This window comes from Phyllostomus discolor, chromosome 1, assembly GCF_004126475.2.
Source record: "Phyllostomus discolor isolate MPI-MPIP mPhyDis1 chromosome 1, mPhyDis1.pri.v3, whole genome shotgun sequence".
Classification (NCBI taxonomy): Eukaryota; Metazoa; Chordata; class Mammalia; order Chiroptera; family Phyllostomidae; genus Phyllostomus; species Phyllostomus discolor.
Window position 1 is genome coordinate 195465664 of NC_040903.2, and position 27826 is coordinate 195493489.

General features: G+C 44.5%; 1 protein-coding gene across 5 annotated transcripts in view; it reads right to left on the reverse strand.

Annotated features, from left to right (window-relative positions):
- ZFYVE1 (zinc finger FYVE-type containing 1) overlaps positions 1–27456 on the reverse strand; it is a 45774-nt gene extending 18318 nt beyond the window's left edge. Inside the window, exons 1-5 of one of the 5 annotated variants that reach the window (XM_036011789.1) lie at positions 27193–27445; positions 26935–26986; positions 24927–25792; positions 5226–5730; positions 630–844 (exon numbers count right to left, since the gene is read on the reverse strand). In XM_036011789.1, the coding sequence (XP_035867682.1) occupies positions 630–844; positions 5226–5730; positions 24927–25439 (1233 nt within the window). In that variant the 5' untranslated portion in view covers positions 25440–25792; positions 26935–26986; positions 27193–27445. Of the gene's footprint in view, positions 1–629; positions 845–5225; positions 5731–24926; positions 25863–26901; positions 26987–27192 lie in introns of all 5 variants that reach the window. The other 4 variants (XM_036011787.1, XM_028506012.2, XM_036011795.1 and 1 more) reach the window with 4 other exon arrangements.
- Positions 27457–27826: the final 370 nt, after the last annotated feature.

The following is a 27826-nucleotide window of genomic DNA, read 5'->3' on the forward strand; positions in this document are numbered from 1 at the left end:
GTTAAGAAAAAAAAAAGCCCTGGCTGGTGTGGCTCAGTGGATTGAGCAAGTACCAGCCTGCAAACCAAAAGGTCGTGGGTTTAATTCAGTCAGGGCACATGCCTTGGTTGTGGGCCAGGTCCCTAGTTGGGGGTGTGCAGGAGGCAACCAATGGATGTTTCTTTCGCTCATCAGGGTTTCGCTCCCTCTCCTTCTCCCCCCCTTCCCCTCTCTCTGAAAATAGATACAATAAAAATAACTAAATAAAATTTAAAAAACAACAAAGTCCATAAAAAGAAAAACACAAAGGCTGTCCAGGTAACTGAGCCTCAACACAAGGTCAGTTCACCAGGGCGGGGCCACACCACTCAGAAATGAATGCTTCTTCCCATTCCCTAAAAGCCTAGTTTTTCTTCGACATAAGGACCTATCACTTTTTAACTATTACCCAAGATTCCTCTGCACTCAAGCTTCTAGCAAAATGAAGTCATCTGACAGATGGAAACTCCACTCGTGCACTTCCTTTGCTTATAACCTCCCTTCCCAGCCTGGGTTTCCAATCACCACCACCGCCAACAGCTGGGAAGCTGAGTGTTCTCAGCACCCACTGGCACTCCAGTGAGGGATACTTAAGGCAGGAGCTGACCAACCTTCAGGGCTTTGAAGATGACCCCTGGGTGCCGGGGAGAGCGGGTGGTGTTGTTCTCCAGTTGCTGCTCCAAAGCTCGCCGAAGCCCCGAGAAGTCTGTGGGCGGGTTGTATGTCCTGGTTCCCTTGTAGTGGATGGAACTGAAGGCTTCGGGGAAGCGGCCCAGCTTCCGGAACCGGTCCTGGATGAGCTTCTCCGGCACCTCCGAGGGGTGATCTGGACAAGCGGAAATGGGTACATGAACAGTGACCTTTCTTTTAAAGAAAAAAATCAGTTGCCTTTCATTGCAAAAGTCTGACTCCATACATAAAATACGTAAGCAGGCGAACCAGTTGATGTTGTTGGAGTTCGGGCTGCCCTTGTCTGGGAGGGAGCCTGAGCAGGACTTCTACAAAGAGCGTGCTGATATGCCGTGATCTCAAGGTGATTTCATGGGTACATTCTGGTTGTGAAAATTCCTCATGTTACACACTTTTTAAATTTACTAATTTATTTTAGAAAGAGAGTTAGGAAGGGAGAAAAAGAGGAAGAGAAACATAGATGTGAGAGAAAAACATCGATCGGTTGCCTCTAGTATGAAGCATGATCGGGGACTGAAGCCTAAACCCAGCCATGTGCCCTGACCGGGAATCGAACCGGTGACCTTTCGTTTTGTGGGACGATGCCCAAACAACTGAGCCATGCCATCAGGGCAAATTATACATTTCTGATATAATGTGCACTTTTCTCTGTGTACATTATACTTAAAGGAAGTCTTTTTATAAAAATCTCATAAAAATGTAAACATGTTAAAACATGAAGAAATACATGTCTTCTGCTCCTTCATACTCCCCTAAAGTGGCTACTATTAAAGTGGCTACTAATAAGTATTTACTCTCTCAGATTTTTTTCTGCACACTTACCAACACATATATGTAACTTGTTTCTAGCACTTAAGAACATACTATATCTGCTCTGACTGGTATGGCTCAGTGGATTAGGCAAACCAAAGGGTCACCAGTTCGATACTTGTGATGTACCCTGGGTTACAGGCCAGGCCCTCGGCTCGGGGCATGGGAGAGGCAACCAATTGATGTTTCTCTCCTTCTCTTCCTCCCTTCCCCTCTCTCTAAAAATAGATTTTAAAATCTTTTTAAAATTTTAACATAATGTATCTGTCCTTGTCATGATAAGCTAAGAAGTTCCTTATTCCTTTTCACAGCTACATACTCTTCCATCCTATGGATATATTTAGCCAGTCACCTACTAATGAACACTGAAAATAAACAGCTACTTTGGAAATGCTGGTCTTACTTATGCTGGTGAAGCTGTGAACAAACTACCAATGTATGAGTACTGGACTTTCCACAGCTGCACCAACAGTTATCTAAAAATCTGTGGCGTGGTAGTACAAATGGAGTCAATAAATATTTTAGAGGTAAAAGTTACCAGGACTTTTTATTTTTAATTTCCTTTCATTTTAATCACAACTAAATCATCCCTATTAATACCGGAGATATGGCTTTAGCTCAAATTTGAAAGCCAAGTCATCAAACAGAAGTACACAAACTTCGGCAGTTAACCCCTAAACCCATCTCCTCATGAACTCTTCCTGTGGCAGGACCTTCCGAAGGAAGGAGCAAGCAGTACCCAGTGGGCTGGCATGGCCTGACCACCTGCACTTCCCCCATCATCTCACAGCTGCTCCCTGGATGCATAACCACCGCTCACTTGTAAGGCAGAAAGAGTTCATTTGCTTACTGTCACCCAGAAATCCTCTACTCAGAACTGAAACGTGATCAAACAAAATGAGAACGTCTGAGGCAGAGGAAAATTGAATGACTAATCTGCCTGCAGCTCTGGCACCTCTCTCTCCTCTGACCCCACGTGAACACTCTGGCTGCCTCAGGGCCATCTCAAGGCTTCAAGAAGCAGCAATGGTATTCCAGGAACAGCTCTGGTTTTAAAAGGTAGAAAACTTTGTTCTGAATCCCAATTTTGCAACTTACTCACTGGAACCTCCTTAGTTACATAACTTAAGCTCTCTGGGTTCAGTTTCTTCATCTGTAATATGGAACTGCTATGGACACCTGGCTGAGTAACAAAAATACTGTGAGTTAGCATTTACTTTAAAAGAAAAAAATACCTATGATAGAGCATGGCAGAAAGCAAAAAAAAAAGTTATTTTTGAAGGGCTGGTTATCTCAAAATCTTCAACTGGAAAGTAAACCTTCCCCTCACCCAAGCTGTAAAGATCCAAAGTGGCATAAAAGTGCTAATTCCAGGAGGCAGTCTCAGTTAACATTTCCAGCCTCCTCCCCTTACCTTACAGTCATTTGCTATGAGTTTCTTCCTCTGTTCTGGAGCATGCAGATTTCTCGTCTTCCCACTAGACCCAGGTCCTTCCTATTCTAACTCCTTACTATGACCTCTGTCTGGCCACTTCCCTCCTACTTCCCATCACTTCCCCCCTAGAACTGTGAAACCCTCCTGGCTGGTCACCCTGCCTCTTCTAGACATGCTTCTCCAGTTCATCCAGTGACAGGCTGTTGGAGGCAGGGAGGGGGGTGTCTTTTGAAAGCACAGATCTGATCATATAACTCCCTGCCTAAAATCCTGTCATACTTGAGAACTGAGTAGAAGCCATCCATAATCTGATTCCCAAGTACATCTCCACCATTCCTTCCCATGCAATCTATGCTTCAGACACACTGAGCCTCATTGTTTATTCATTGAGCAAACATCTGATGAGAGCCCACTGTGTATCAACCACTCAGCCAGGCTTTTTAGATATAGCGGTAAGAAGGGCAAGGTTCCTGCCTTCATGGAGTTTCCATTCTCACGGGGAAAGGTCAAAAACAAGTAAGCAAACATACAGCATGATTTCAGAGAGTAGTAGGTGCCCTGATGCAAATGAACAGGGGGACACAGTAAGAGCACAACCACTAGGATGCACGAGGAACTTTGCAGGGGACAGTCAGGAGAGACTCCAAGGGGATGAGAGTTGGGCTGAATCTGAAGTACGGCTAGCTGGGAGAAGGGTGTCCCAGGCAGACGAGTGGCATATGCAAAGGTGTGAACAGAGAAAAGGCTGATATGGCTAGTGGAGGGAGTATAAACATGTCACATGCGCGCATCCACACACACACACACATAACGGGGAGGGCATTTACTGGGTGGGGAGAGGGGATGAAGAACAACAACTAGAGTTGTTCAGATGGAACCTTGAGACAGAACCAAAGCAGCCAGAGTTTATGCAGGGTAGGAGGAGAGGTGCCAGGACTGTGGGCAGATTAATCATCCTGTTGGCAGGAGTCAGAGTGAGGACACTGCAATCAGGAGCTGGAATTATATTCCGATGTAGTAGAAGGCCGCTGACAGGCTGGGAGCGGGAGTAGGACATGACCTAGACTATAAACTAAGCTTTTAAAAAGATCACTCTGAAAGCTGTGTGGAGAACACAGTGAAGGGGGCTAGAATGGAAGTCAGAACTACCCAGAACTACTCGCAGTTCCCTGGACACAACTTGCTCCTTTAAACTTCTAGAGATTTGCTCTTCTTACAGCACCCCTTCTCCCCTCTGCTCTCTAGCCAAGTCTTAGAGTTCAAATGTCACCTCTTCTTGCCTAGATCCCTTAGAAGGTGTAAAGTGTCCCTCTGCCACACTCCCATAGCTCCAGCACCTGCATCTACTACAGAACAGAACACCTGGGGTCTCCCCAACTAGACTTCCCGTCCGAGGGTGGGAACTGTGTTTCTTTTCAGCTCAGTGCCCCGGTGCTCAGCACGTGACAATGTATACTTCGTAAACGTCACTGACTGAAGAGGTAGGCGGTATGACTGCTTTCGGGGCCAACACTACTGTTCCCACCTGCATCCAATTACTGTTGTTGCACCTACTCCCTCGTCCTGCCTCTCAAGTGATGATCTTGCCTCCCATTTCTCCAAGAAAACAGAAACAGTAAGACAATTTACGCACACATCCACACACACATTTTTCTACTTATTTGCAACTGGCTCCACATACTCTACCCTCTCTCCTGCTGTTACAGAGAACTGTCCATGCGCCTAACTAAGGCCAATTCTTCCACGGTGCATCACTTCAACATCCCAGCTCTCTCTGACATCTACTCGCCAGTGAGTCATTCTCATCAGTACGCAAATATCTGTAATGCCTCACAATGTACAACTGTAAAAAGGGGAAATTCCTTGAATTCCCACATCAGCCTCTAGCTATCATTTCAGTTGTCTGCTTCCCTTTACAGAACTCTTTGAGTTCTGTATACTCACTATCTTCATTCTTCACCTCCTATTTTCTTGATCCCACTCTGATTTTTGCTTTCATGCTCACCATCCCTGGGAAACAAGTCTTACGCAGATTGCCAAGGGCCTCTGTTTTGCCAAAGCCACTCAACAATTCTTGATCCTCATCCTGACCATAAGCTGATTTTGACATGGTTGGTGCATTCTGTCTTTCTGGAAACACTTCCTTATGTCTTTCCCATGCAGAAATTTTTCTGGGCAATCCACCACCGCCAAGTTGCTATTACAGCCCAGTGGCTGCCTCCTTGTACGGAGAAAGGCCAGTCTGTGACACAGCACCACCCCGTCTACTCACCAGAGCCCAGTAGTTGAGTATGCACAGTCTCATGGAAAATAATAACAGCAGGGCCCAGGGTGGACAAGGGGACATCCAGGCCACAGCGAGCTGTGGTAGCCTTGAGCTCCTTGGTGAAATGCTTCAGGTAAGCTTCCGAGGCATCCCCAAGGAACTTGAAGAGGTCATTATGCAGCCGGTCTGCATGAGTTCGATAGATGACAAGGTCGGAGATGGCCAGGACCTTAAGCAGCAGCCTCGTTCTCTGGCTTAGGTTCACCGTAGCCCCCAAGAGCCCTTCCGTGTCTATCACCGCTACTTTGTGGACTGGGTCATACGCCGCCCACACTCCCACAGTGCAGGATTCCTGGGCAGGGGAGGTTTTGAAGACTTCACGGCCATAAAAGAAAGTGTGATTGAGAGTATGAGACTTTCCATCACCAGTATTTCCAAAAATGGAAACCACCTTCAGATGCTGATCAGGTTTGCAGTCCAATTTCCTAATGAAGTCCTCTTCATTCGTTACCTTAGGAAAAAAAAAAGACAATGAAATAGAGAAAGGGCAAAATAGCTAAAAGTGTGTGCAAAAACAAATGCTTCCCAGAGTCAAGGTGGCAAGGAAAACAAGCCCCAGTATAACCGCCTCCCAGCCAGCCCCTGCCCTTAGCAAACAGCTAACAGGAACTTTCAATGCCTCAGTCAGTATCAGCGGTTAGTGGTCACGAAAGAGCTAAAATCATAAAATTTTCAGAAGATGACACAGGAACAAAGCTTTTTGACCTTGGATTAGGCAATAGTTTCTTAGATATGACAGCAAAAGCAATACAACAAAAGAAAAAAAACAGACAAAATGCACTTTATCAAAATTGATAAACTTCAAAAACTTTCATTCTGCAAAGGCTATCATCAAGACAGCGAAAAGACAACCCAAAGAATGGGAGAAAATATTTGTAAATTATATATTTGTTAAGGGACTGGTGTCCAGGATACCCTGGACTCAACAAGAACGCAACAAGAAAAAAATTAACTAAATATTTTAAAGAAATAACCTAATTAAATATTAAGCAAAAAAAAATTTGAATAGACATTCCTCCAGAGAAGATACACAAATGGCCAATAAGTACATGAAAACATGCTCAACATCAGTAGTCACTAGAACGTGCAAGTCAAAACCACAGTAAGATACCACTTCACACCCATAAGGACGGCTGTGATCAAAAAGATGATTAGAAGTCTGTGAGGGTGTGGAGAAACTTCACCGTTCATACACAGGTGGTGGGAATGTAAAATGACACAGACACTCTGGAAGACAGTGTGGGAACTTCTCAAAAAGTTAAACAGAGTTACATGTCTCCATAATCCCACTCCTAGGTCTATACCCAAGAAAACTGGAAACATGTCAACACAAAACCTAAACGTGAATGTCCACAGCAGCATTACTCATAACAACCAAAAAGTGAAAACAACCCTTATATCTAACAACTGATGATTGGATAAACAAAATGTGACATATCCATACAATGGAATGTTATTCAACCGTAAAAAGGAATAAAGTACTAATACATGCTACAACGTGGATAAACTTTGAAAACATCAGGCGAAGTTAAAGAAGCTAGACACAAAACACTACCTATTCTATGAATCCGTTTCTCTGTGTCCACAACAGGCGACTTCATTGAGACAGAAAGGATATTAGCTGTTGCCAGAGGCCGAGGGAAAAAGGGACCAGGGAGCTATTCCTAATGGATCAGGGTTTCTCTCTGGGGTGATGAAAATGTTCTGGGATTTGATGGTGGTAAGGGTTGTCCAACTTTATGAATATACTGAATTGTATACTTTAAAAGGGTGAAATATATGTTAATTACGTATCAATAAAGCTGTTATTTTTTAAAAACTTACTGGTTAAATTTCATCTATCCATAATTCCTGTTCACAGTTTAAAGATTGTATTTATTTTATTATTTATTTATTTTTAGGAGAGGGGGAAGGGAGGAAGAAAGATAGAGAAACATCGATCAGTTGCCTCTTGTATGCTCTGACCAGGCACCTAACCCACAACCCATGTATGTGCCCTGACTGGGAATTGAACCAGAAGCTTTCACTTTGTAGCATGATGCTCAACCCACTGAGCCTGGGGCAACAGCAGTCTGGGCCCTGTTTACAGTTTAAAGAACACTGTATTCCTTAATAAAAGCAAGGGTTGGCCCTGGCTGGTGTGGGTCAGTGGGCTGAGTGCCAACCTTCAAACCAAAGGGTCACTAGTTTGAATCCCAGTCAGGGCACATGCCTGAGTTGCAGGCCACGTCTCCAGTAGGGGACACATGAGAGGCAATCACACATTGAGGTTTCTCTACCTCTCTTTCTCCTTCCTTTCCCTTCTCTCTAAAAATAAATAAATAAAATAAAATAAAACGAAAAGAAAGACTGGGAAGGAAGAGACCTGGTGCCAATGAAATATCAGACTGGAGCTCCACAAAGATGCTCAGGGCCCCTACTCTCAGAACAAAGGACCCCAGGAACAAAGCTCCTAATCCAAACAGGTAATGTTTTACTCCAGCTAAAGGAGGGACGAACCTTTACAGCAAGCATACTCCAGCCATAAGAGAAAAAACACCTTCCTGACACTCAAGAGTTTGCTGGCTTGAAAAAGAGCAGTGAGAGAAATATTATCCGACCACTAGATGTGACAATATAAGCCCTCGCTTCCCCTAACCTCAAGATGGTAAACCACTCATTATTCTATTCATAACATTACTATTGCTACATAGTTAGGAGCCTTAATGTTAATGATCAACCTAATAATTTTCTGAATGCCCACTGCAGTGACTGCCCTGCATCAGGGCAGGATGCTGTCTGTTTTATCGTTACCTCTCCAGCCCTTGGAACAGCATGGCACATAGGGCGAGTTTAATATCCAGCTATTGAATGAATGAATACCAGGCACTTTGCTTGGTATTTTAATCACTTTTCTCCACCCTCTATCTTCCATAGGGCTTAACACACAGCAGCATTCCATCAACTTGGTTACGGGCTCACTGATCTACCAGACAACTGAGAGGAACAAGAAGTTCCAGGGAAAGGCCCAGTTTTCACTGGTGTCCCTCGGCCAGCCTGGTCCCAAGCTCCTGAACTGGCCAGCAAGAGAAACAAAACAAAAGCTCCCTAAACTTCTACCCGCAAGAAGTCAGGTCAGGTCAGGGTGGCCCACCACACAAGCCATCCGCCTTCTCAAACAGTCCTCTCGGTATCCCCAGGGGTTGTGGAAGAGTCGGTCTAGGGATTTTCTCCTCTGGAAATCTACCCTGTCATGACTCTGTTAGCCCACAAAACCAGCACCGTTATCCAGTATATGTGAGAGCAGGCACCTGAAAGGGGGCACATGGGAGCCTTCAGGTACAGAGTTAAATGTCTCAGTATTCACTAAATGCTGCACATAATATATATAATATAAACAAACTATTCATTTGAGATGAAAATAAAACACTCCCTATAAGCATCGACGATATTATCTTGGCACTTGGTTTCCTGAATATTAAACATACATGTTCATGATCAGGCATATGCATCTGAGTATGGTGCAAAGAATTCTGGGAGGAGAAGCTCAAAGAAGCCCTAGGCTGGTTATTCTGACAGCCCTCGATAATCCTTTAACCTACAGTGATTGCATTTTTTCACATGTAACGTGGGGATATAACCATCTTTGCCTCCTTGGACTGGGTAGTGGTTGCTGATCAAATAGGCAAATGAGAAAATGCCTTGCAAACTGAAAACATGCTTCACTTTTCCTTCTTGTACCTTTCACATTATTTTGCTCCCAGTTATACTACTCAATCATCCTTACTTGAGCCGGAAGGAGAAAACAGCCTGGGCCCAGGCCTAGGTGGTAGCAGGACCGGCTTTCCGCCAGGGGAGGAAAAGGCAAAGATAAGAAGGTTCCCTTGGAGGAGGAAAGGAAGGAGCCAGAAGGGAACGGGCTCCTGCTTGACTCGCTCTTCCTGTTTGTGACCCCTGATCCCATGCGGCTCCGTTCCTGGAGCGAAGTACGCTGCCCGCCTGAGCCCTGCCAAACGTCCACCAACACCACCTGCTTGGAATGGTCCTCAGCCCCTTGGCAACAGCATAAGCAGGAGAGACCCCAAAGCCACCTCTTCCATCCTCCCAGAGCTTGCAAGACCACCTCTTGGACCTCAGACAAGTCAGAAACACCCGCATGCCAGTCCCGGCTTGGCCACTATGTGGCCTTGGGAGGTTACTTAACTATTAAAGCCTCAGAGAAAGGAGATAACAACAGATTCCACAACCCCTGGGGTTACTGAGGGGAGGAAAGGAGACTCAGCACAGAATGTGCATTGCACAATGCCTGGCACACAATAAGCACTCAATAAATACTACTCATTATTATTTAAAGACCAGCCACTGGGAAAACATCCAGGTGCACTGCAATAGCAGCTGGGCCTGGACCTGCCGGGTGCTCAGAAGTTGCTCATTCAGGAACGACTAAGTCAGCAATGGTGAGATCTAAACTGATTCTATCTGAAAATGAAAGATCTTGCTGCTTGCTTCTGATAACTTCTTTCCTCTCCGTTTATTCAAAATTACATAATAATACTAGCCTTACAGCTGACTCTTATAGTAAAGTAACCGTCTAATATCATACAAATCTTTAAGAAATCAAGCAGTATACCTCCCTCTCTCTCACCCATAAAGCTTTCACTTAGTCTAGTTGTAAGCAGAGCTTCTAAAACGAAAAGTAACAGCACCCCATGATCTCTACCATTCCAGTTTCTAATTCAGAGCGGTTTATGGTGGCAAAGTGTCCAGCAGTCAACCTCTGACCTAGTCAGGCAACAGAATGATGTCAATCTCCCTCAAGAAATTCCTTCCTGGCCCTCAGAGAAACACCCAGGGAGAAGGATCACACGGCCTTTGTTCTGAGGAGGCCGGGAAAGGGAAAAGCAGGAGATGGGGAAGGAACTGAAGTGCCCTGGAAGGAGGGAAGGTCAACAGAACGGAGACTCCAGAAATCAAACAGCAAAGACAACAGAAAACAATCCCAAGGAAAGTAGCTCAGCACAGAGGTCGTTCCAGTTCTGGCCTCTCTGGACGAGGAGGATCTCATCTGTACCAGCTACGATCACACAGTCCTTCAGGTTTTTTGTAAAGATGATCCCTGTGGCCAAGGGCAAAAACCAGGTCCTAACCCAAAGCAATGGAGAGAGCTAAGGGACACTTGGTGGCTGTCACTCACGACCTAATAATGCTCATAATGAATCCCACCCCGAACCCACAAAGGTCAATTTATCCCTCTCTACTGAGATTCTAAAACTAGTCTGAGGCCACAGGTATTGTCAAAGTTAAGTTCCTCTTAGTTTTCTGTGGTGGTCTCTGGTTTATTCTGCTTTCATTCCACTTTTGGCTGAGTTCAGTGGAAGAGACCAAACCCAAAGAAACCAACCAGATTCTCATTCTCATCAGAACTGGGACCACCATCCATCCCCAAAGCAAACTATAACATGATCATTTCATTTAACGAACACGCATGTAATTGAGCTTCACCTAGTGACTGGCACTGACCTGATGATGTCAGACAGTAGATACAGAAGCTGGGTTCCAGTTTCCTTCTTCCAGGGGAGGGAAAGGGGAAGTGGAAGGTGAGGGAACTCTTTCCTGAAAAATCCAGACCCACTTTCATCATGTTAAAAAGAACTCCAGGGAGCCCTGGCTGGTGTTGCTCAGTGGTCTGGGTGACATCCTTCGAATCAAAGGCTGCTGGTTCGGTTCCCATCATGGCACAGGCCTGGGTCCCTGGCTGGGGGCCCACCAATCAGTGTTTCACTCACACATCAATGTTTATCTCCCTCTCTTTCTCCCTCCCTTCTCCCCTCTCTGAACATAAATAAAATGAAAAGAAAAGCACTCCAGGTAATGATTTAAGTCCACAGCCCAATTTTCAAACAGTATTTTACTTAAACAATGTCAAACAGATCAGTGGCCACTCTAATTTGAAAGCCCAAATGATGAGGTTCCATTCCAAGAGCAAACCCCCTACTGCCAGAAAGTTCTTGTAAACCTGTTTCTCCAACCCAGCAAGTTCAGAAAAATTCCTTTCATTCTGTCCTAAAAGCAGGGTATATCTTTGTGTTCATCCATGTGTGTGTCAATAGTTTCACATAAAAACTCAATGTTTTCTCAATCAAATGTTTTCTTGAGACCACTGAAGTCAGGATCCTGGCTTCGCAAATACATGGAGCCCATTTGGTAAGGGCAAAGGTCGCTTTCTTCCATTCCAGTGTCCCCAAAGTGTTCCATTACTTGAGAGGTCAGGAATTCTCCTCCCATGTCTTAGAACTGCCCGTGGTGCTCCTGACACGCGGCCTCACGGACGCTGCCCGACACTCCCCTCCTACTCCAGCAGGAGAGAGGTTTCTATATGGAGATGATCCACACAATGAATACTTAAAAAGTCATTTTTAGCTTCACAATCAGTATCTTTGACCTCACTCAACTCACTGAGTTCCGCTCTCAATTTATATCTGAATAAAAAGCTTTCCAAAGCAAAGCTGAATTCTGAGGACAGACTGGAAATACTGTGTCATCCTCAAGACCTACATTATCCTCAAAGGACTCTTCCAAGGATCTTACAGATGGGAGATGCAGCTTCCCTTTTAAGTGGCATGTCATACCTATATTTGGCCAACTATAAAAACAGACATAAGGTCTGGTAAAGGCTCTGAGACTTAGCAGTGGAAACACCAGGCCAGAAAGAAGACAAGACAGCTAGCTCTCTAGTTCATGTCCACCTCTACCTGGAATACACCAGGGGCAATTCCCTCAACCCTCCTCTTGCTCCAACTCTTCATTCTCAACCCACCATCTCTGTTCACATCAGCCTGGTTCTGCGCTTCCCAACTAGACTGTATTCCATACTGGCAAGGGCTCTCGTCTGTATTGTTCACCACCGCAGCCCTAGCACAGGGCCTGTAATGAGAAATCAGTATGTATCTGTTAAAATAAGCGAATGGACACATGACAGGATGTAGATGCTATAGTCTGTGTGAGAGGGAATAGTGCAGTATCACCCTGAATTGCTCACTCGGCCAGCCTCTATAACCACTCACTGACTTTAGAATAACCTTAAAGAAGTCATTTAACTTACCTGAACCTCAGACTTCTCACTTGTAAGAGAAGGATAACCACACAGTCTACCTCACAGGCTCGCTGGGAGGGTGAAAGGAGATGCTGCTCCCGGGCACGGCGCGCCGCAGAGGCAGGCAGTGAGTCCCGGGGAGGTGCTGGCTGTCGTTACTACTGCTGCTGTAGCTGCCCTGTGCTGCCCCTGGACCACAGTCAGCACAGCCACCACAGCAATCCATGCCGTTACCCCAAGTAAAAACCCTTCTGAGGGAAGGCTTCCAGCAAATGCCTCCATAAAGAATTAGGGATAATGGGACACGGAAGATACTCAGTATCTACCACTCCCTCCCTCAAAAGGATGTATCTTTTTCAATTTAGGGGGAAAAAAGCTGTTATAAAATTGTACAATACATACATTATGCATAAGAAAGCATTCGGTCTTCAAAAGAATGATGTGATATGATTCCAAGAATTATTGCCACACCAGAGACTCACTAAAGTGCTGTTCTCGCAGTTTATGCATAAGATCTTAATAGATGACACAGCCTTATGAGGAGACCGTTGGTGTCTGAGCCAGACACTGAGAGGGGTCTGGTTTCTATTCAATATGGAGTGAGACAGTGGAGCGCTGGTTAAGTAACAATAGAGCACACAACTATTTTAAAGTCAATTAACAATAGTAACCCCTCCAGCAATATCACCCTCCTCTGAATTGCCATAATATTCTCTCTATACTGCCCTAATACTATCCACCTTATTTCTGCACATTTGTCTTCTATTATCACCAGACTGTCCTTTCCCCAAGGGCAAGCTTGGGTCTCACTGCCACTTTGCATCTCGCTCAGTTGTCAGCACATAGTAGGCACTCATTAAATGTTGGCTGAATTAATGAATTCATTAATGAATACACTAATTCACCAATGCAATGAATTCATGATTACACTGACTTATTCTCATTAGTGCATTTCATTCATTCAACAAATATCTGAGTACCAACTATGCACCAAACACTGTCCAGATGCTGATGAACAGAAGAGGCAAAAACCACTGCCCAATGAAAATGTTCTAAAATTGACTGCAGTGATGATTGTATATCTCCGTGAATATACTAAAAGCCGCTGAACTGTATGTACACTTTAAGTGGGTGAATTGTAGGGTATGCAAATTATATCTCAATATAAAGATTTTTTTTAAGTAAATGCATCATTAAAAAGGACTGAGATACTTAGTGGCTTTTTTCAATTGTAAAATTAACTACTTTTCTGACATTCTGTATTTTCAGTATTTTAATATGCTGGATCTATATTATGTTTATAATTGGAAAAATAGTAAAAGATATAATTTAAAAAGACCAAAAATATCACTGCCGGGTACAGGGTTTTCTTTTGGGACGATGGAATGTTTTAGAATTAGCCAGAGGTAGTGGTCACACAACACTGTGGCTAAACATCACTGAGTCGTTCGCTTTAAAATGGTTTTGTGAATCACACCTCAATAAAAAAAACATCACTGCTTCACGGAGTGTACATTTTAATGGGGAAAAGAAAATCAATAGTCAAACAATTAAAATATATGGTATACAAAATGTCCATCAACAAGTGAATGGATGGACAAATCTGGCATACCCGTACAATGGAATACTACTCAGCAACAAAAAGAAATTCACTAAGACATGCAATAACGTGAATGGCCCCCAAAAACATGATGGTGAGGGACAAAAGGCCAGTCACAAGACAGTACATGATTCTCTTTCCATGGAACTCCAGGAAAGTCAAATCCACATTTCCGGAGAGCAGCTCAGAGCTTGCTGGGGCTGACTTCCCAGAGGCACGTAGGAAGCTTTAGGGAGGCAGGGGACAGAAACGTTCTCTCTCTCTCGACTATCATGGTGGCGGTTACACATGTGCACCTGTATTTGCCAAAACACACAGAACTGTACACTTGTGTGTATTATATTATCTGTGAATTATACCACGAAAGAGTTGATTTTTAAGAGCACATCTAATGTGGGCCATGGCTGGGTGGCCCTGTTGATTGGAGCACTGCCCTGTGTACCAAAAGGCTGGGGGTTCGATTCCCAGTCAGGGCACACACCAAGGCTGCAGGTTCAGTCCCTGAGGAGAGTGCATACAGGAAGCAACCAATCCATGTTTCTCTCTCTCCTGCCCTCAAAATCAATATAAATATCCTCGGGTGAGGATTAAAAAAAAAGTGCATGTCATGTCATGTACTTTTCCTTTTGTCGTGTCAAATGGTGAGAAATGGTGTAAAGAAAAACCAAGAGAAGGGACTAGGACTACCAGGTGGGGACAAGACAGGTCCCTAGGTGGGGACACTTTGTAGTTATACGAGGTGCAAGGGGGTTGCCCTCGTACACACAGTGGTACAGGAAGGCGGCACTTGCACACCCAAACCTTTTCAGGTGGATCCTTTTTTAAAGAAAGTAGCAAACTCAATTTTCTGTGGTAATGAAAGGAGAAGGAACGTCGTGAACAATCCAAAAGAGTGCATGAGCCTAATCACTTATATTTAGTTCTAGACTGAAACTCTTCCCCCTCAAAGTGGCAGATTTTTCAGAGATGACTCAAACTAATAAGGCACATAAGTGACATTCAATAAATGTTTGTGACCGTTGTTGACTGACACATGTAAACCAGATCCAGCTCTTTGAAAAACACTATGAGAGATTATGGAAAACAGTGTAGTCATACAGCTGACATACTCACCAGGCAGAAGCAATTGGGGTTAAAAGTATACAAATTTCTAGAATACTCTGTGACTACTGAATTGCTCTCTTAACTTGAACCTGGCATGTCTGTCACTACATGTCAGAACCAAGCTCTGTCAGTTCTTTTCAAGCATTCCACCATCTAGAGCAGGGGAGTCAAACTCATTTTCGGCGGGCCACATCAGCACCGCGGTTGCCTTCAAAGGGCCAAATATAATTTTAGGACTGTATAAATATAACTACTCCTGCCCTGGCTGGCATAGCTCAGTGGATTGAGCATGGGCTGCAAACCAAAGTGTCGCAGGTTCGATTCCCAGTCAGGGCACATGCCTGGGTTGCAGGCCATGGCCCCCAGCAAACACACATTGATGTTTCTCTCTCTCTCTCTTTCTCCCTCCCTTCCCTCTCTAAAAATAAATAATAAAATCTTTTAAAAAATGTAACTACTCCTTAACTAGGGGCAAGGAGCTGGGCACTGCGGCTGGATAGAAACAAGGTGCTGGGCCAGATAAAACAAGGTAGAGGGTCAGATTCAGCCCGCAGGTCTTGTATTTGCCACCTGTGATCTAGATTCAAATTCCCTGGGAAAAGCAGCAATAATCCAGTCACAAGTAGAAGGAAATCAGGAAGGGAAAAAAAAGTTTCTAGAAGAGCCCTGGCTAGTCTGGCTCAGTGGATTGAGCACTGGTCTGTGAACTGAAAGGTTGCCAGTTTGATTCCCAGTCAGGGCACATGCCTGGGTTGCAGGTCAGGTCTCTAGTTGGGGGCATGTGGAAGGCAATCAATTGATGTATCTCTCACACACTGATTGATGTTTTTCTCTCTCCCTTTCTCCCTCCCTTCCCCTCTCTCTAAAAGTAAATAAATAAAATCTTTTAAAAATTTTTCCGGAATCTACTAGAAAGTACACTCATCCTCCAGTGAAGTCAAGCCAGAGGTCAAGTGCTTACATGTGATTGGTACATATACTCTTCTGCCCAAGAACACCAGCCACTACCAAGACAACCACACAAACAGGGTAAACAGAGCCTCTTAATTGCTGGCCAAAAGTCACTGGAAAGAGAGGCAAAATGAACAAAACATCCTCCAAGGAAGCATCCACCCTTTCCTGCCTCCAAAAGTCCCTCTGTGTCCCTTCCCATAGGTCTTTCCAATTCTTGCCTGGAACTTGCTACAATCCTGCTTTCCTTCCCTTCTTTGGGATCCTATCCATTAGCTTCCCTCTGATTTCCCATCCTCAATCAAATATGCTCAACACATTTAGCAGTTCTAACCCCAGAGAGAATGATCTCATGGGAGCTCCTCCCAAGCAAGCAAGTCAGAAAGGAGTCGGAAAGGGTGAGCCAGCCGTCACAAGCCCTTCGTGCTACACAACCTCAAGGATTGAGTCGAAGGAGATGCATCCACAGGGAAAACATACGATGTCAACTCAGTAAGACATCTTCCTGTTATATGACCCCTGACTCAAAACGCCAAATGTTTGCCCAATTCCAGAAAAACCAATCAATTGAAGGAGGCGACAGACCAGAAAAAAAAAACAGAATCACATAAACTGGAGGTAACTTGAAATAGTTAAAAAAGGGTTCCCTGAAAAGCTGACTCACAGAGATTTTGATGGCTTATATGGGTCAAATTTTAAACAGCCCTGTGATAAACAAAACAGCCTTCCAGGTTAAATGCCAGGAGCCTGTTGCAACAGCACGGAGCTGGGAAAGCTCAGAAGATGCAGAGCAGAGACTGAAGGCTCACAATAGGAGCTCTTTCATTTTTTTGCCTGCCTGAGTCATCCTCAACCCCGTGTTTCCCAGTAACCCCATACAATGCCCTCCCCCCACCATTATTACTAAACAAAGGGGCTTTTACTTGGGTTTCCAGAAGTAAAAGGCAGAAGTAGTGGAGGGAGCCTCTGCTACTCCTTGAGTTATTACTTATTATTTTGACAGACAGCTCCTAAGCAGATCTATGGCTTCTTGTGACTTTTAAAAATATGGCACCTAAGAACCAGTAGTAAATATATTCATGTTCCAACCAGAACTTACCAAAGGGATAACCAGCCACAGCAGCAAAATCGGTCCTTACATTATAAGAACTTGGTCATTTGAAGAAAAAAAGGAGGAAGTCCCACAATTGAGAAGATTATGATCCCCCTGGCTCATGACCTATGGACCAAAATTAAGTTAAGAGATTTCTGCCGGCCTGCCTGAAACACAGGGCCCGGGAACAGCAAGCCCCAGCAAGGTACCCTGGCCCAGGAAGCAGAGGACAGGGCCAAGGGGTCACCGGCAGGTAGGTCTGAGACAGGAGCGCCAGCACAGCTGGTCTGTGATTCAGGATTCCCACAGAGTCTAAAAACATCCTCTGCTATTTCCCATTCCTGGATCCCATTAAAATAATGTCTCTTTTAGCCCATTAAAAAAAAAAAAAGCCAAGTCCCAGTATTTTGAGCCACACTATTCTGGGACTGTAAACAAGTGAAGCCGCCAAGCAACGTGATGGGTCTTCTTAAAGGAACGGTCTCCATGAGATGCGGTCCGCCACTGCCTGTGCTGCGTGAGGGAAGGACACTGAGGCCTCCGTGGCCTCCTCCCATTTCAGAGAGGGCCCACAGCTGTCGGTTTCTGAGTGGAGGGGGGCCTGCTCCCGTGGACATGTTCTTAGCTCCTCACTGACCCCTCAGGGCTCACTGGCTTCCTGAGCACCCTGCATGAGTGGACTGAGCCTCAGCAGTTTTTTTGTGTGAAAAACTCCCTGGCTCTCCCCATGTCCCAGCCAGGGGGTCGGCCAGCATGAGGGGGAACCAGGTAACATTTCTCGCCAGTCTGCTGCTATTCTCTTGGAAAGAGGGCAGTTATAGGAAGTTGGTAGAAAAGAGATAAAGAGAACGGGGTGATTATGAGAAAAAAAAAAGAAAAACTTGTATGGGGTTTAACTGTATGTGTACATAAGGATGAAGAGAAAAATGACTTTGAATTTTGAATCTTTTTTCTCTCTTACTAATAAACATTCTGATAAGATGTCTGATTCCTCACAAGACTTAACAGATAAGAAAATACTATCCTCTTTCTCTCCTGAGAACAATAATTGTTAGAACTTTATTCTTCTAACCTTTGAATTATTTGCTAAGGGTGTTGTCTCTAAAGATTATAGATGACTTGTCAGTGGATGTCATTAGCATTTACTTAGTATGGGCTGTAAAAAATGGATCCTTAAGTCCTTTGGTTTTCCTAGTACAATTCCACTGATACCTAGAAACATCAATGGATACAACCCAGAAAGTCTAACCATTTCACTAGAGAGGTTACAAAATATGCCAAAAGAAAATATCGCTTTCACCTAGTTTACTTCTTAGGAATGAACAGAACCAAAAGAGAGAGAGGGAAAGAATGGTGTAGTGATTAAATGTTTTGTTCCCAATAGATTTTCACTTCACTAGAACCCAGGTCTCCTATTGGACCAAACCTTCATCTCTTAGGTCGGTTTCTCGATCTCGCCACTACTGACATTTTGTACCAGATAATTCTTTTTGTGGGGAGCATCCCTATCCATTGTAAGATACTCAGCAGCACCCTGGCCTCTATCCACTAGCCAATAACATATCTCCCTCCGCCACCCCTCCATCTGTGACAACCAAAGATGTCTCCAAATGTAGCCAAATGGCTACAGGAAGCTAGCTAAGGAAGCAAAATCACTCCTGGTTGAGAATCTCTTGTGTTGGATAACACCAACTGAGACTAATTTAGCTCTTTATTGAGCAAGTTAAGTTCTTAAACACTTTTAGTTTTATCAATTCGATAAAATCTGGGGTATTATGCAGGTGTTATTTGCACACACCAAATGCCTAGGAGTCACCACTGAGTTCTCTCACCCCCTCACCCCTTCACCCAACATATCAGCAGCATTCCTGTTTTACGTCCAAACTTCGTCCCACATTCATCAACGTTCTCCATCCCTTCACGTCAATGACAACACCACATCTCACCTCACCTTCTGTAACAGCCTCCTAAGTGGTTTCATTGCTTTCATTCTTGCCCCTCTACAATCACCACAATCTCGTCTACACTACACTACACTACACGAGCCACCTCTTAAAAAGTTCTATCAGTCCTGCCTGGTGTGGCTCAGTGGGTTGAGCACCAGCCAGAGAACCAAAGGGTTGCCAGTTCAGTACCTAGTCAGGGCACGTGCTTGGGTTGCAGGCCAGGACCCAGTCAGTCAAGGTACTGCTCACACATCAGTGTTTCTCTCCCTCCCTTTCCATCTCTCTAAAAATAAGTAAATAAAATATATTTTTTAAAAAGGTTCTATCAGATCAGATGACTTTCTGGCATGAAGCAGACTGGTGTTTCCCATCACTCTGATAACCCATACTTATTTCTATGGTCTACAAGGCCCCGTGTGATCTGGCACCCGCCTACCTCTGCACCTCTTTCCTTACCACTCTCTCCAACTCACTCCAGCCACACTGGCACACTGAAACTGGCCGTCCCACCTTCTTTCTGTTCCCGTTTCCCTATGGGGTCTATTTGCCCAGGTGATATTGACCATCAGGTCTTTACTTAAAAGTCACCTCTACAATAAAACCTTTCTTGACTACCCCGCACGACTGGCTTCCAAATCACTCTCCCAACCACATCTAAACCATCTTTTCATATGTCTCTCATGTATGAACTGTGCTTTCCTCACTTTAATGGTCAGTTCTATGATGGCATGGACCAAGTCTTATTAATCATTAACCCAGAAAGTGCACAGCACATAACATATGGTTAATAAATGTGATGAATTATTGAATGGCTTTGGCCAGCAGGCCAAAAAGGAGTTTCTGCTTCTGAGACCAAAAGTCAGGCTCTCCTCAAACTTATCATTCTAGTACACACTCAAATGACAACAAGGTAATAATAAAATCTCCACCTCTAACAGGGAACTTTCTGTTGTTTTAGGTTTTCCAAAAGAAACTGAATACCTGAATCACAAGCAACAAATCTTAGGAGACTCTAGGCCAGGAGTGTCAAACTCATTTTCTCTGGGGCCCACATGAGCCTTGAGGTTGCCTTCAAAGGGCCGAAATAATTTTAGGACTGTATCAATGTAACTACTCCTTAACTGTTAAGGAGCTGAAATTACACTCGGCCCTTTGAAGGCAACCTCCAGGCTGATGTGGCCCCCAGTGAAAATGAGTTTGACACCCCTGCTCTAGGCCATAGAATTTGAGGAAATCACACATAACATTAATTGCCAACAAGCTGCTATAATAATCCTTAGGTACTAAACTGAAAATGATCAAAACCCACAAATGCCTAGGAACAAGGAAAGGAAAACAAAGTTGGAGCCTAACTTCATAGAACATTGCTACAAGGAAGGAGTTACTCAATGACAACAGTCTTACAGTTATACAGAACTAGGTTTCATGCGATTCTCCCAGCAGCCGTGAGGAAGCGGTGAGCTGATGATGCTCTTGACCATCTGAAGCTTAATCAAAAAGTTTAACTGACTTTGTCAGAAGTAGCAGGAGTGTCACAAAGCAAGGATCTCTTTTTTTTTTTAAGATTTATCCTTTATTTATTTTTAGAGAGGGGAAGGGAGGGAGAAAGAGAGGGAGAGAAACATTGATCAGTTGCCTCTCATGTGCACCGCAACCAGAGACCAAACCTGCAACCCAGGCACATGTCCTGACTTGGAATCAAATCAGCGGCCTTCTGGTTCGTAGGATACAATGCCCAACTAACTGAGCCACACTGGTCAGGACACAAAGCAAGGATCCGAGAGCCAGACACCTGTGTTCAAATCCTCTGCCACATCTCTCTGTGCTTCAATGTCCTCATCTATAAAATACAGTGCTATAGATGGAATGTTTGTATCCCCTCCAAAGTTCATATATTGAAACCTATCCCCCAATGTGATGGTATTAGCAGGTGGGGCCTTTAGAAGTGATTAGGTCATTAGGGTAGAGCCCTCATGAATGGGATTATATGGGTCCCTTATAAAAGACACCCAAGAGAGCTCCCTTCTGCCATGTAAGGATAGGGAGAAGATAGCTCTCTATGAACTAGGCCCTCATCAGACACTGCATCTGTTGGTGCCATAATCTTCAACTTCCCAGCCTCTAGAACTGGGAGAAATAAACTTCTGTTGTCTATAAACCACCCAGTCTATGGTATTCTGTTATAGCAGCCCCAACTGATGAAGACACACAACTTACTTCATTCATGGTGTGTGACAACCTGAAATTGCCCACTCCCACCAAAGATGTCTACATTCTAATCCCCAGAACCTGCAAATGTGTCCCTCTGTGTGGCAAAGAGACTTGGCAAATGTCATTGAGGTAAGGACACAGAGGTGGGGAAATTACGCTGGATTATCCTCGTGGATCCAGTGTAATCACAAAGATCCTTGCAAGAGGGAGGCAGGAGGGCTGCAGACACAGAAGGCAGTGTGACAACTGAAGAAGAGGGACAGAGGGAGGAATTGGAAGGTGTTATACTGCTGGCTTTGAAGCTGGACCCCATTAGGGCCACAAACCAAAGAATGCAGGAGGCCTCTGGAGGCTAGAAAAGACACGGAAACAAATTCTTCCCTCTAAGAGAAGCACAGCCCTATTGACCCATGTTTAGGACTTCTGACTTACTTTAAGCAGTAAGAAACTAATACACAGAGTTGTCATCAGGATTTAATAAGCTCATACTTGTAAAGTGCTAAGAACAGTCCCTAGCACCAGAATAAGAGCTCTTTACATTTTAGCTATTATGAACCAAGATCAGAACCCAAGGAAGATTCATGGAAGTACAGCAGAGGTTGAAAAAATAAGGTTCAGAAATTTGGAAGTTTCTAAATTTAAAATGCAAAAGATTCCACTTCTAAATAGATTCACAGGCTAGTCAATACATTCTTATTTGTAGTAACTCAAGTATCCGTTAACAGGCTAAAATTATGGAAAAACCATTCGACAGAATGCTAGACAGTCTGTAGATAATGAGGCAGACTTCTATGTACTGATCATGGAAGTTCTACGAGATGTATCTTTTAGTGAAGAAAAGCCAAGGACAGGACAGAAAGTTTATTAGGTTTGACTTCTGTTGGAAAATTAAAAGGATACAAACGCACATACATAAGTACACATGAAATAAATTCTAGAACAGCACGACATGACCCGCTAATGGCGACTGCTCGAAGAAAAGACTGAGAGTGTGAAGATGGGGAGAAGCTCTTGTTATTGAATGCCCTTTTACATTATTTTAGCTTTTTTTTTACGGAGTATGAGTGTGATACCTATTTTTAAAAAACTGAAGCTCGGATGTGACATCACCAACCAACCAAGTGTTTATCCACGGACAGTGTGCAGTGCCTGCCACTGCACACGATATGAACGTAAGACGTGGCTCTGCCCTCCGGGAGTTCACAATCCAGCTAGCTGCCTTCATAATCTAGACTTGAATCAGACAATCATTTAATTGTTTAGACATGTACATGAGAAAACTGAACTGGATAGTTTGTTAAAGTACTTTCCACTTATGACTCTAAGAGAATAAATCACAGCCTAAAATTCTATGTCCAGTTCCTTAGTCCCAAACAACGCTGCTTGCGATTACTAAACTATTATTTCCGGGGAGTGGCCAGTGTTTATGAAGGGAGAAATCTTTACAAATAACGTGATTACATACACATTACACACTACATGAAAAAAAAAGATGGACAAATACCGTTTGGGGGGTAGCTGAATTTACCTTCTTCGTTACACTTCCTTTTATTTCCCCAGTTCTCTACTAAGGAACCTGTATCGATACTACAAGAAGAAAAAAGATACACATCCTCTTCCCCTCAAAAAGCATCCTTCTCAGTGCCAACCCCATATCCATGATGATTACTGGTTCGTCCCAAACCCTCCATTCACTTTACGAAAGTGACGGCATCTGAAGCACGACCGTCCAAAGGCTGCCACTGAAGGGTGTTGGTGGCAGAACCAAGAAGAATCATCCAAACCAAGCACTCCGTTTATAAAACATTTAGTCCCCATTGTCACCCAATTAGAGCATAATTCATAATGAAGACATTACTGCTAACGAGAGAGGCAGAATGGGGTCTGCGTCACTCTTCCATAACTGAATGAGCTCCTTTCAGCCAATAAAGTCTGTCTTAGCAAAGCTTTTAGTTGACAATGGAAGTATAGTAGTTCCCCTTTATCTATGGTTTTGCTTTCCAGTTTTAGTTACTCTGCATCAGCCATGGTCCAAATATGTTAAATGGAAACTTCCAGCCCTGACTAGTGTGGCTCAGTGGATTGAGCACCGGCTGTGAACCGAAAGGCTGGCATAACTCAGTGGATTGAGCGTGGGCTGCGAAATGAAGTGTTACTTACAGGTTCGATTCCCAATCAGGGCACATGCCTGGGTTGCAGGCCATGACCCCCCAGCAACCGCACATTGATGTTTCTTTCTCTCTCTCTTTCTCTCTCCCTTCCCTCTCTAAAAAATAAATAAAATCTTTTAAAAAATTCCAGAAATAATAAGTTTTAAGTTGTACGCTTTTCTGGGTAGTGTGATGAAATCTCTCACCATCCCACTCCATCCCACCTGGGACATGAATCATTGCTTTGTCTGGTGTGTTCACACTGTACACACAGTACAATAAGATATTTTGAGAGAGATCACATTTCACATACCTCTTTTTACAGTATATTGTAATAGTTGTTCTACTTTATTACTAGTAATTGTTGTTAATCTCTTACTGTGCCTAATTCATAAATTGAAGTTTATCACAGGAAAAAACAGTATACATAGGGTCTGGTACTCTCCATAGTTTCAGGCACCCACTGGAGGTTTTGGAATGTATACTCTGTGGACAAGGGGGCACTATCCACCCTGAGGAATCATGATGTAATTCATTTCCATAAGCTTCTCCAAGAAATAAAACTACAGCGATGAAATACTTAGTGGGTAATTGCGGAGTTTTTCAAACGGTGAATTTACATCGGTGCTCCTGCAATCTGGAGACTGGAGGAGTCATCACTGATAAAAGAACTCAGTCAGGGCACCACAAACACTGATACGAAAACAACAGACTGGTAGTGGACACTATGGGCTGGGCCCTAAGATGTTCCATTCCTCATCTATTTGCATCCTCGGCTACTGCTATGAAGTAGAAGTGACACTGAGGCACGTAGCTTAAATAACGTGCCCATGATTCTATAGCCAGTAAGTGCTGCAGCCAGAATATGAATTCAAGCAGTCTTCATTCGAAAGCATAGGCCTCATGCTATCTTCACTGGAAAGTATCGACATTATACTGCCCCTTCCCCAGTCACCCCTGTCACGCACGACCCTCTCCCCAGCTCCAAATCAAACCGAATGTTCTCTAGTCCTCCTGTACTCACAGGTGCCTTCACTGGCTTTTACAGATCAGAAGCCTATACATGAAAATAAGAAGAGCCCATCTGAAAAGAGTACTATCCTTATCAAGTGCCACTTTCTAAAGACCTGCCTCTCAAACCAAGACAGCAGGTTCATGACTTACTGCCTAGCACTCCCATGGGACTCAGTCGGTGTTTCTTTTCCTGCACACATCCAGTCCCTCATCATTCACATTTATTCACAACTTGCCAAAGTGCTCTCATTCAGAAAACCGTTCTAAATCGGTTCTTTCTAATAATAACATCAGCTACCATATACTGAACTAAGTAAGGTTCGGAGAGGTAAAGAAATTCAGCCCAAGGTCACGCTGCTGGTAACTACCTGACTCCTTGCAGTTTAAGCTTCCAGGGGTCTTGCTTTTTAATGATTAAAATGCGGGCTCCTCCTGGTCTTTCCTTCTGAGAGCTATCTTCCAACCACAGATCTGTCCCACTACCACACGAATTCCCAAGTGCTTACCTGAATTTCTTCATTTTCATCTACTAGGAGGAAACTCACAACCTTTTCAGTCATCTTCTTCCTTTTGGTCTCCTCATCCATCTTTTCTTCTTCCAGCAACTCCTGGACCTTAGTGACATTGTACACAGTAACGGGGTGTTTCCTTTTGTTGCCACCAGAATGGGTCCTCTTCTGGCAGTCCAGGCACAAGTTGATCTTACAGGTCTGGCACCTCACGGCTGCCCTCTGCCTAACACCTGGCGAATGCCCGTTGGGGCCCTTGCAGGGGTCACAGTAAGGGATGTGGCCAGGTTTGAGTCTTATCCGCTCATGGTTCCTCAGGCGCTCCTGCCGATGCAGCTCCTCCTCGCAGCGGAGGCACTGCAGACTGCAGCACTCGTCGCACTCGAAGACAGCTTCATCCGTCCCGCTGCAGGCGTAACTTTCCTGGCACATTAGCCCTGGATTCAGGCCCTTCTGTGCTGGGGAAGTCTGAGCGCTCATACTCAGATTGGTAAGGAAATCACCCACCATAAAACAGTCACGGGGCTTTCCCCAGGAGTGAATGCAAAGGCTTTGAGTCTGAAGACTGCACAGAGAATACCACAGGGTTCTTTCTGAACACCTTGAACACACACACACAAACACACAACTCAGTGTCCCATTAGAATTCTGCACACAATCACAAATGTTTGAATTTTTTATTTTCTGTTTCCAAAACGCCTGTATCAGCAGCAATGTTGATTTTGTTTGATGGTTTCATCCTCCATAAAGTGCAGACAAATATGTGGTCAAAATTAACTTGGAAGGGTCTTTTATGGCTATCTGAGAGAGATTGGATGAGTTCACTGAGATGGGCTCATGCGTTGGGCCTCAAGCACAAGGTTCTGGTAGTAAAAGAGAGTGGTCAGGAACTTTTCAATATAATCCAACCTCAAGTCAATATTCAGGGGATACCTAGAGTAGAGGAAGAAAAAAATTTTACTCATCTAAAAACAGTAGTGTACCTTGAAAACCAATATTGTGATTAAATACAACACCAAAACTCCTGTAAGAACTCTCATTCTTGCTTGTAAAATTTACACTGGCTCATTCTGATCCTAGCAATTTCTTCTCAAAATCAGGGTCAAGGGCCCTTTTGAAAACAGCCACTACCTCTAGACCTAAGGTATATAAGAAAGAGACTTTGCTGCTTTACTTCCCAGACTGAAATTCTCTGTTCAGTTATGAAATTCAGAATAAAAACTTCACTAAGCAAAAAGTCCTTAGAGGTACAGACCCGCACCCCCATGTGCACCATACAATTGGGAGAGGTGGAAAAAGAAGCCTGTAAAAAAGCTTTTAAAAAATGATAGTAACAATAAACTTTAGCTCCATCAAAGTTCTAGAGTTGTTCCTACTCTAAACAGATGTCTATTAATGACTCTAAACCTGGAAACAAGAGTCACCATTTCATGTTTGAAAACAATAAAAAACAATTACTGTATTTCCTTTGTCCCTTCTCTCACTGCAAAAAAGGGAGCAACAGGAGACAGAATTCCTCCACTAGGGCACACGGAAAAGCCAGACCTGCAGTGAGTTGAAACAATTTTTCTCTTTGTTATTCAGAAACTTAAAAATAACTTAAAAAAAAAGAAAGAAAGAACTGGGCCAGGAAAGGGGCTTTTGTCACTTCTACATTTATATTCCTAACTCCCCTTAGCCTTGACACCCATTCTAATGCCCCAACGAAATGCAAAGGCCTCCTTGCAGGTGTTCCCTACTCCTCCTCCACAGTAATCAATCTATCAATCTTATTTTTAGATCAACAAGGAAGGCAAGGGAGTGACTAGGAGACCTTATTTACACCCTAACCTCAGACATGCCCAACCAGCTCCCACACGGAAACAAAAATCAAAACCTGTCACAATTGAGAAAAACATAAAATCAGCTTTCAAAAGAACACCTCGCCGCCCGCCAGGCAAAGCAAACAATCTGCCCACTCTGCCCCCTACACCTCGACATCTCTCTCCAGCCGGGGATTCCTCACCCTTCCTTCCTCCCGGGCAACACCACCACAACCAGAGGGGTAGGAGCAGAGTCTAAGAACAAAGAAGGTCCCCAAAAATCCTCCACAAGCGCTGGCAGGGCCAGAGCCAAATCCATTGTTTATGCCACCCCACCCCCACCACAGCCGCACCCGCCACCCTCACCCCCCCTCGGGGGCAGCCGGAGCTCCACGACTATCGCTCGCCCTGCATAGGGCCTTGCCCTTCCCTCCCCTCCCGCGGTGGCCCGGGGACCCCACCACGGAGCAGATCGGCCGCGGCCAGGCGGTGTCTGGGGACCGCCGGGCACCGGTGGGGGCGGGGGCTGTTCCTCAGGGCACCGGTGGATCCATCCTCATCTCCATCTCCGCCCCCCTCCTCCTTCGCTGCCTCTCGGGCTTCCTCCTCTCCTGTTGTCAGTTGGGATCAGCTGATCAGAGTGAACTTCACCCAGCTCAGACTAACAGGAAGGCATGAACGGTGCAGTCCAGGGAGGGAGGAGAGGGAGAGGGTGGAGCCCGACACTTGCGAAGGCGGAGGAAGGTACGCACAGATTCCTGGGAAGTGTAGTTCTCCTGAGGCGCATCTTTCCCCACACCCCGGAAGTGAAGGCCCTGAGGGACTACAATTCCCAGTACCGAAGAGACTGCTCCTGCGAGAAGTCGGTGCAGGGTAGCCACCAAGCGTTTCGCGAGTTGGAGTATTTGCGTTGACTGTGGTTTCTGCTGGTTTCAGGGTGCTGTTTCGGCAGTGGCCTAAAAGAAGTGACGTTAAATTAGAGGACTGATGTAATGTGTAGTATAGGAGAGGTAATTGTATTTCAAGTAACCCCGTTTGTCCGCCATTCTTTCAGAAATGTGTAAAAACAGTCATCACTTCCCCAATTTCACTTTG